The 10,536-nt window shown below is 38.8% G+C and overlaps 1 protein-coding gene across 1 annotated transcript in view; it reads left to right on the forward strand.

The window, feature by feature from the left end:
* The window catches only part of CCDC73 (coiled-coil domain containing 73), a gene marked incomplete at its 5' end in the record, with an annotated part of 53,438 nt that extends 43,168 nt beyond the window's left edge, over positions 1–10,270 (forward strand). Inside the window, 4 exons of the mRNA XM_084263139.1 lie at positions 1,699–1,864; positions 3,423–4,940; positions 6,944–7,077; positions 9,738–10,270. Coding sequence (XP_084119265.1) covers positions 1,699–1,864; positions 3,423–4,940; positions 6,944–7,077; positions 9,738–9,944 — 2,025 coding nt within the window. The 3' untranslated portion in view covers positions 9,945–10,270. The remainder of the gene's footprint in view (positions 1–1,698; positions 1,865–3,422; positions 4,941–6,943; positions 7,078–9,737) is intronic.
* Between the last annotated feature and the right edge of the window lie 266 nt (positions 10,271–10,536).

Raw genomic sequence — 10,536 nt, forward strand, 5'->3', positions numbered from 1 at the left:
CTTTATTAAATCACAGGGGACAAAAAAAAATCCTGTTTTAATAGTTGTGATATCTTTATATATTACTGTAGTGATACTTAGCATACGGTGACATATGCATTTTAATTTATGCATCTTGAACCTATTTTTGAAGGGCTGAGCAGACATTTGAAGTTAATGGAAACTGGGTTTATTCAACCCATCTGAAAACCTGGAAAGAAATCACAGAACCGTTCTCCCTTTCTAAGAATACTTTATCATGTTTGTTTCAGATGCATTCAGCAGTTTCACCCCATACCAACAAATGTGCCAAGTTCCACTGCAGTAGCTGGTTTATACCTGCACAAAAAGTAACACACACAACTGTGTATATAGCCAAGAAGAAAAATTAACTAATTTAGAACTTAAACAAAAAGCAATATTTACAATTTCCACATCAGAATTGTATGGATGATAAAAATAAAGCATTAGGAACAGAGAAATTTCAATTCAAACTTCGAATTGAAGGTGGAGTATTTGGTAGAGAAAAACTATTTTTAAAACCCTCCTCCATTCACCATGACTCCTCCCTACCCCAAATCAGCAAAGCTGGGAGCATCAGGATCTTTCTGTGACCTGTAGAAAATTGTTTCCTGCAGATTTGTATTCTACATCACCTACTGTGCCACCGTTGCAATAATCCCATCTTTTTACCAGTGTTGTCTACGTGCCTCCCTCCATCTTGCAATATACTCTGTCCTCCCCACACATCCAGTGCCCAAGCACAGCACTTGTAACTCCCTCCCACATCCCAGTCTTTCTTTTGCAACACCTTCAGTCACCCAAGTACCTTCAGCTCTTTCTCACATCTTTTATGGATTAAGCAATACCCCTGCTCCCTCCCCCATCTACCTACTTTTATATCCTATCTTTAGGGTAAGAGCCAGCACGTGCTCCTGCCTTCAACTGCCAAACAGTTGATGATGATAAAGGATGTATCTCCTTTTCCTTTTTTCCTCCTCCTTTTTTTTTGGTAGAGTTTAATTAAGGTGTTTCTTCACTATTCAGCTCCTGGCTTTCACAAAACTTCCAAAACTAAAGACAAATACAGCAGCAGCAGTAGACCGGTGACTTAAATTTTAAGTAGACACAACTTTCAGACTTTTACTCTTGTTGAATTTGACTCAAATTCAGGATAAAAAGCCATCTGGGAGGGAATGAGGAACTGAATGACAGGAACTGCAAATTCATAAGCCTGTGAAGCAAATTCGTGTTTGCCTATGGATTGAAGATAAAAATTCTAGGTGGTTTGTTAGAAAAAAGTAGGGTTAATATGTGTGTGCATGCACATGTGTGTGAGTGTAATTAGCAATCATAGAGGATTTTTAAGCATGTAATTACTGAGGAGGTCAGTGATTTAGTCAGCAGACAGAGGGAGTGATCCAGTCAGCACATGTACAATACACATTCCTTCCTCTGAGAAATTCTGTCTGTATGTATAACTTTTCTCTATGAACTGTAATACAGTAGGATCTAACTTATTTCTTACTCTTCTAGGATGCTAGCTTGCTTTTTTTTTTCCTCCATTTGCCTTAACTTTGTATACTTCAGGTGAATGGTCTTTTGTTTTCCATCAGAATAGTACACATAATTTAAAATTGAAGTCCTGAACTTCAAATTAATCCATGACTGTAGTAAATTACTGAAACATGTATAATCTATTCTTCCTTCTTATGCTAGAGTGGTCAAGAACATGCAAAAGACAGTGAAATACAAGTTGTTCAGGAAGAAAATGAGTGTATGCAATCTATAATAAGAGAAGACTGTAATTTTGGACATGAAGGAATTGAAGTAAAAGGCACAACAGACTGCTCTTTAAGCACTGAAGAATTACAGATAGAACAAAGTAATAACCTTACATGAATAATAGAGATAAGTAGTATTGTTGAAGAAAGGATAAATGTTTACAGATAGAGTATATGACAAGAGAATGCTTGAATCCTGCATTGAATGAGTATGTACTAACAGTTGGAAAATTCTTGGGGTGAATAGAATCTATGACATTCCCAAAGCACTGAACAAAGCACAGTACGCATTAAGTAAGATCTGTGTACTGTAACCCCTCACACTGTTGCAATACTCTTTCTTCATGCCAGTTCAAGAAGCAAATAGGGGTTAGGAGGAACTGCATATAAAAATGTTTGGAAGCAAAACCAAGGACTCTCCCTCTCCCATGAAACAAGTCAGAGTGAGTGTGCTGCACAGGACAGCTAAGGTTTGTTCCTGTGGTTGATCACACTACTTTTCTATACAACGCACTTTAGAACTCCAGTAAGTATTTTTTGAAGCCACCTAAAGGAAATGTGCTTAGTCCCTAATGCTTGGTCTCTAAAATGTAGCAAAGATAAGTGGAAATTTAAAAGCTTATTAACTGCAAAGTGACAGTTTTAAAGGATTGATGCTCATAGCCTTCAACTGTATCTTCCAGAAAACACTTTTCTGATAGTGCAATGGTTGTTATCCCTTTCTGGCCCACTACCACCAGGTCATAGTGTCTTCCTTTTGGTATGAACACAGTCCCTTTAACCGTTTGGCTTGGTTTTGTTTTAGAGTCATAGAATGCTTTGGTTTGGAAGGGACTTCAAAGACCATCTAGTTCCAACCCCCTGCCAAGGGTAGGGACATGTTCACTAGACCAGATCGCCCAAAGCCCCATCCAGACTGGCCTTAAGCGCCTCCAGGGATGGGGCTTCCACAACTTCTCTGGGTAACCTGTTCCAGTGCCTCACTACCCTCATAGTGAAGAATTTCTTCTTAAGGTCTAACCAAAACTTACCCTCTTTCAGCTTAAAGCCATTGCCCCTTGTCCTATCACTGCATTCCCTGGTGAACAGTCCCTCTCCCACTTTCCTGTATGACCACCAAGTATTGGTATGCTACAATTAGGTCACCCTGGAGCCCTCTCTTCTCTGGACTGAACAAGCCCAACTCTCAGCCTATCTTTTCAGGAGAGGTGCTCCAGCCCCTCCCCAATTTCTCTAAAAACGCCCCTTTCAAAAATAAAGACAAGGACAGTTACAGAAGCAACCAGTGGCTTAAACCTTTTATAGACACACAATGGTTGATTAAGTGTGTGTCACAATTTCATAATGAAGACCCCTTTCAATAATAAGCGTGACATGTATTAGTTGGTAAATATTTCAACCATAAGCCATATCTAAAATCCACAGAATGCTTATACTTTCTATTTGAACAGTTTATAAACATTTTTCAAGTTATCATAACATAATATTTCCCTCTGGTAGCTTTCTGATAGACTTGTGTGTATAATATAAGTTAAGAAAAATCAGTATTGATACTGATGTTGAGTCAACCTCTTTGGAAAATTTCAACTGTAAAACCAAAGTATTACTTAACCTCTGGATTACCCGTCACTAACAAGAGAATACACTTAACTCTAACAGGTTTACAAGTTCTTGAAAACAGTTTTAAGGATGAAATTAATGTTGCTAGCCCTTATGACAAAAAGCAAAGGGAGGCTTCTCCCAGGAATACCCTCTGCACAGATACTGATTTAATTACCCAAGGACAGACCTCAGAAATACATGTCACTGAGTGCAAAGAAGCAGAAACTCTAGAAGCAGCACACGGGGCGTTACTGGATGAAAACAATGCAAACTTAGAAGAAAAGCCACAGGCCAGCACTGAGCCATTGGCATCATCCCACACACCACCAAGAAAGGTATTTTTTGACAGTATTGACACTGTAGGTGCCTACAAGAAAAATGGAAGTCAGGACACTGACTGCAGGAAGCAAGAATTGTGCAGTGCTACAGATGAATTGATTTGTACCAAAGCAGATCAAAAATCAAATACCATACAACACAAAAGCATCCTTATACCTCAGGCTCCCAATCCAGATTCTGAAGTGGTTCTTTGCACTGAGAAGAATGCCGTGTGTGAGAGGAGTACAGATAACCAAGCTAAGGAATTAAGTTTTGGCGTCCTATCTTCTCTTAAAGAAAATTCTCAAACAGAACACCAAAAATGTTTGCTGGATGGTGACAGTGGACTGCATAAAAAAGTGTTAAATCTGAGTGGTTTACATAAACTTCCTTTTAAACAGACACAGGTTGATGGTGAAGACAGAAATGATGATGATGATGATGTCAGGAACATAAACAGGAATGGTGCACAGAGAAGTACTGATGCTCCAGCAACTGATGCTCAAAATCTACCAACTGTTCATTGTGCTAAGGCAAGTGGCGATGATGCCACAAAAGAACACAGAGATATGTCTCTCTTAAGTGCTTTCAATTTAATACCCCCCAAAACAGAAAGAGGGGTATATGTGGATGGTGTGCACAGCAAGCAACCTGGACAAGACAGTACTGAACAAACAGGGCAGGATACAAATCCAGGTACTTTGAACGCTGAAGCCATGGCTCCAGGAAAGGCTGATGGCCTTGAAATTACTGCCCACAGAAAAACCCCAACAGATAGAATTACAGATAAACTAATTCCATGTAAAGTTAATGATGATATTCAGATACACTCCATCAAAAATGGACATTCCCTGGAGAGTAATAATTCAACAAATAACACATTGTTAAAAGAGCAAAAAGACTCATTGAATAGCACGGTTCCAGGAAGGAAGTTTGCTGAGGGTAACCTGAAAGAATCATGCTCTTTACCCATGAGAACATCTGGAAATTTAGTAAACATAAGTGGAAGGTCATCCTTTGATCTTTCAACCTCAGATAAAAAAGCTGAGAAAACGCCAGTATACTTAAATTTTTTAGACCTCAGTTCTTGTTCAAGAGTAAATCAAATGAGAGGTCAAGCTACATGGACTTCAGCTTCCAAGGAACCTTTCCTTTTCAAAGAGAAACTACCATGCTTAGTGGAAAACACAAAGGTTATTTCAAGAACACAGTGTCAAAATCTCAGTGAAAACATTGACAGAAGAGAAACAGGACTAGGTAAGAAAAATAAGCATTTATGTTTTGATGCATGTACTAAATATACTTAGAAAAATTGTCAGAAAGTGAAATTTCTGCATCTAAGTTTAGTGTAGCATCAGAAAAATGTAAACAACCTGATATTTTAGTTATATGGCAATAAAAGAGCAGAATGGACTCCCATCCCTTAGTTTTGCAGCCTGTGGCAATGAGACAGAGCACCAGAGGTCAGGTTTGTTTATATTGTCCTGGTGTTACGGATTTAGGTTTGCAGGTAATTTTGTTACTGCAGTTTCTCTCTTGCCTATGTATATTTGTATACAGCTGCATGTTTTGAAGTTCAGTTTCAGAAAGGTCTGCAGTGGAAGCAAGGTGGCAGAATCCTGATCTCAGATGGAACGTTCTCTCTTTTATAATGAGAATTTGAGAGCTATTTCAAGCAAATGAATGTATTATGTGATGTCCTGCGTGTGTTTTTTTTCTGTTAAGGACAGGCAACACTATCTGAAGTTTTTCCATGTGTTCCTCGTCCTTTTTTTGTCAGAAACTTTTCTGTATTCAAAGTACCATAATGCTAAGAAGTGACTCTGAGAGGTTCATCCAAAGGAGTTGGTAGTGGTATTAGTGTAACTTAAATTTCCCAAATAATTTTCCTAGTGACCAGTAGAGTCACCAGACCTCTTGAATTCTAGCAAAAAGTCACAGTGAGAATCTGGTTTTGGGTCCCAGATGTGCCACTCACTTGTCAGACTAATTTAGATAGGTCCCTATTTCAGCTTCCTGACCTCTTGCTGACCTTCCATCTCTTCTGGGAACTAGAGAACCTTTTTGTCAGGGTACCCAAGCGTTCATCGCTGTGGTCCTCTGCACTGCAACTCCCAGCATTTATCGTGGTTGGGGTTTGGTTTGTTCTCAGGTATTTTCCCAAATGGCAAACATGGAGCAGAATCCATGGTGTTCCTAAATTATTTACTATTTTTTGCTGCTTACTGAAGCACAGTTTAGCCATACAGGAGACCAAGAGGCAGAGAGCACTGGTGAAACAGGAAGCCCATCTGAGAGAATTCCTTTCACTAACCACAGTGCAATTTACTTTTTATACAACTCTGGTTCCCAGAGAGCAGCCACTCCAACCCAGCAAATGGAGGAATGAACTGGGAATGAGCAAGACCTTCCTGGAGAGCTGTTAAAAAAGAAAACAAACTCATAACCATTTTCCACTTCCAAAAGAAAATGACTATTTTTAATTAAATGTTACACAACCATGAGGTAATGTGTATTTGTATAGCAAAACAAAGATCTTACTATTGTAGCACTGATCAACAGGCATCTGTGTAGTGACAACACAGCTACCGTTTCCATTAGGAGTAACTGTGAAAGTGGGCTCATGTTTTGATCTTGCAAGGAACTTGATACTGGTTCCAACAGTCTCCTAGCAGTGCATAAAGCTGCTGCAGGCTCGGAGCCTTACACTGATTAATCTGCTTACTTGCCCTTCCTGCCTTTAGTAGATAGCTACAGCCTGGTGTCCTGAAATACGATGTAGAGCCATTTACAAAAAGACTCCTTATTTAAAAAGTTCTTTGACTAAAAGCCTTTGTATTTAGAAAGTAATTTTTATTACAAGTCACCCTGGACTATGATGTCAGGATGGCAGTAATTATGTATTTTATTATCATTACCAGAAGGTAAGTCTTAAAGCAACACTGTTTGGAAAAAATAGCGTGATAATATTCAGAAGGGATACATTTTCTAGAAAACACAATTTTAATTTGTTATTAACTTAATATGTAAAAATTATATCAAACACTTTTAAACAGAGTAGAAACATAGTTCATCTTTAGAGACAAGAAAGACACAGAAGCATATGAAAGAAAAAAATTAAGAGAGCAGCTACAACATTGTGATTTAAAACAAAAATACTTGATTTTTTAAGATCAGAGGCAAACCAGAAGTTTAGTTACTTTACAATTAGTGCCTAGAGACTAAATTGCAGTTGTTACCATTTCCTTTTTGTCAATCAGGTTCTACCAGTTTTAACAGAGCTGCTGACACTTTGAATACCTCTAGTATCCACGGAGACCCCCAGGGAGACCCTAGTGAAGAATGGAATGCTACAGCAAAGACTTTTTATGATTCTTCTTTTCCCACAGAACATGTAAGTCAATTAAAAATATTGCGGACCAGACCTCAGTGAGCTAATTCCACAGATATTTGTACAACTGTACGCATCTGGATACTTTAAGACTGAGTCAATCTCCAAAATAATATCAAAAGGGCAACAAGGCACCATTTTTCACAATTAAGGTTGATAGAAAGCAGCAGGAAAAAGTCACAGCATATGAATCAAACAGATGCTAACCAGTCTGTTCGGGAGGGGAGGAAGAGGGTAGTTCATTGTGTACCCTAATAAAAATCGTCACCTACAGTAAGAGTTTAAAAAAAAAAAAGGAAAAAAGTAGTATGCCAAAGTATGAACACATTGTGGCCTTTATGACGTGATAGGAACTTGTTATTTAAAAGAACCTGTAAAGAGCAAAAATTCAGCATATCCATGAATTAGAGCCTATCTGTTTATTCTGTGCTGCAGTTACGTGACACCAGACTCAGAGTTCATGTATTATGTAGTAGGATGATACTACACCAATGTGGAAAAGCAGAGAACTATAAAGAAACCTATTGTTGCCCTGTAAGACAATGTCATTCAGGGTGGCACTGGCAGCACTCATACAGCATTTTTAGATCTGTGTGAGGCTGCGGAGCTTAAATAGCTGTATCTGCTCTATTAGGATCTGACCTAGTGCTAGATATATTTAAAAGACTTGACCTTCTAGAGGTGTTTCTCAGGTAGTTATGGCTGTCATCTTTGGCTGAGGTTTGAGGTCAGGGTGTGTAGTGTTTTCAAGTGACAAAGTTGGCTGACTTAAGCAGTCTTAACCAGCTCACAAACATAGTTCCTGTGTCTCTCCTGCTTTTTCTCACTGAGGCACTGATCAGTTAGGGCACTTGGCTCACTGATGGAGACTGAGGGACAGCAAGGCATTCTCAGCTGAGAACTTCTGGAAATAAATGAACTACAATAAAATACCTAATCTACAGCCAATGCAAAGCTGTATTTCATTATCTGATTGTGGTCATATCAACTCTGTCGCCTCCAAACTAAAACTTGAGCGCTGGCTGAGTAAAAGCTGAGGTGAATGAGAACAAAGTGCCTTCCTTGCTGGTTTGACCGTAGATTATTTTCCAAATACTTAATCTATGAAATCTCAGCCTGGGATGTGGCAGACCACTCCCTCCCCCTGTGTCAGTGTCATTCTAATACCTTCTGTCCTCAAAGTTGTCATTTTTATGACTGACATGTAAAAGCTGTTGGAAGATTAAAATAGGCTCAGCAGTCTTTTTTGGTGCTGTTTATTTGCTTTAACTACCATGTATGATTATAGCTAGAGCAGACTTTTATGGCTCCCACAGTCAGGGTAATCTCATGCAGCCAGAGTATAGTACTCTAAAAAGGGATTAAAAAAATTAAAAACCAATGGTACAGGTACATTTAAAATTCTAGTAAAAATCTGCAGAACTGTTTGACACGTGAGTCTGTACATGCCTGAGTGCCATGGTAAGGATGAATAAGCACCCTCAGCTCAGCTTAAACACAAGTCCCTAACGAACTGTGCATTCATACTATTCAGCCATGTGGGTTTTTTATGCATACATGCCCCATAGATGGCTGTATTACTCTCTCCTGGCAGTAAGACACACTTTACTTAGGAGAATGCTGAGGCCTTTCAGTCTGACAGCTGAGGGGTTTTTTTAAAGCTTTGTTCTAAACCCACTGTTACAGAGCTGTACTAACATACTGCACATACACTACCTCACCGCGGCTGTTTCGCCGAAGAGGGCTGGATGCTTGTTGTCCTCAGTAAATCCATGTAATGCACATGGCTTCACTGCACTGGAAACTTGTGCTTGAAGACCCACATCAAAGGTACTTCCTCTTGGAGAGTACAGTCACGACAGACCCAAGTACCACCAGGACCTTCAGCTGCACGGCAGTCGTGTTGTTACAGGTGCAACAGGCTAAGTGGACAGTTTGCATGAAGTTTATTGTTCATATTCCAGTCTTCCAAGAGATGCTTGTGCACTGGGGAAACAAATGTTTAGCACAAAACTCACGTGCTAAAATAAAGATGGGCCTGATAATGACTTTGTGGCTTAGAGTTGGTTCAGGCACAGCTGCCCAATATTAAAAAATATTCCCTACTGTGTTGCCATGTGTTTGATTTGGATACAGGCAGAGTATTTATCATAACAATTAAAAATAGTCTGAGAACAAAAGGATCTTTAACATAAAAAACCCAACCTATTACAGGGCCTTGCATTACTTAATGATCTTTGCTTTTTAATGTATACAGCGGAGCAGAGAGGGAGTCAACACTATAAACCTCATGATTTTGGGTTTTGTTAATCAAATGCTTGCATAGCAATAGACATGTCAATTGCAACATTAAACTGTTTAATTAAACTATTTATTTTGCCAGTCTGCATTCCAGTACAAGGTGGCTGTCTTTATTTAATCATAATCTTCTGTACTAAGCCTTATGTTGAGGTTTGGTTTATAAAAGTACATTGCTCATTATCAAGCTTTCTGCAGCAAAGCTGAAGCAAGCACCTCAAACTACACATTTTTTTTTCCAAATGACTTATCTTTCTGTTCCCAGTTCCTTCCTTACTTAATGCTCAGCAAAAGCCAACAATCTAAACCTTTGTGCATCAATTTCATGGAATTAGTAACCAAGTTTTTGTTCTGTCAGGTGAAAGGAGTATTTACTTCTTTCTTTGCAGCATGAGCAGAAGTCTTCTCACATGGCTGTAACTCCAGCAAGAAGTGGCAGTGCATTGGGAGCTGGGGACAGCTGTTCTAGTCATAGCTCCATTATGCAGAACCAAATAGAAGAAATTGAGAAATTCCTGCATTTGGGGAGGCTTCATTCAGCAAGAAAAAGAAAATATGAAGAAGGCCAGTGAAGATCAGTGGCAGGAAAGAAAAAGCATGTATGTGACTTAATTGATTGATCTGTGCCTATGTAAACTGCATTTGTAGAGGCATTCCTATAGAATATCATATAGTCATTTATGTTCAAAAATGGATATGTTACCTAACTAATAACATCAGTTCTGTTTCTGTAGTCAAATCCAAGTTGTTATGGTTTTACATAAAGTTTAAAAGTTTCACAAGTTAATGTTTTAATATCCATTAAGTAAATTAAATGATTACTTGAGTACCCTTCTGCTCCTCAGAAGTTTTAGCTATTTCAGTTTGGTTTCTCTGTCCAACTGCTCGCTCAGTTTTCAAGCAAAATCACCCGCAACCATCTCAAAACACAATGGTTTCTACAAACACAACTTACAGCCACTACAAGTGGCAGAAGAACAGGTAAATCTGCTTTACTGCCAAGTTGTTTAAATACATCTGTTATAGTTGGTTCTGGATCAATAAGGTCTCTTTCAAGACTAAAGCACCAGGTATGATTTATGGACAAGGCAGCAGATCTTGTTTCATGAAGCTTCACTTCTAACTGGTTCACATCTTTTCTCTCTTATGGTATATACAGGAAGT

This window comes from Gallinula chloropus (genome assembly GCF_964237585.1).
Source record: "Gallinula chloropus genome assembly, chromosome: 4".
Lineage (NCBI taxonomy): Eukaryota > Metazoa > Chordata > Aves > Gruiformes > Rallidae > Gallinula > Gallinula chloropus.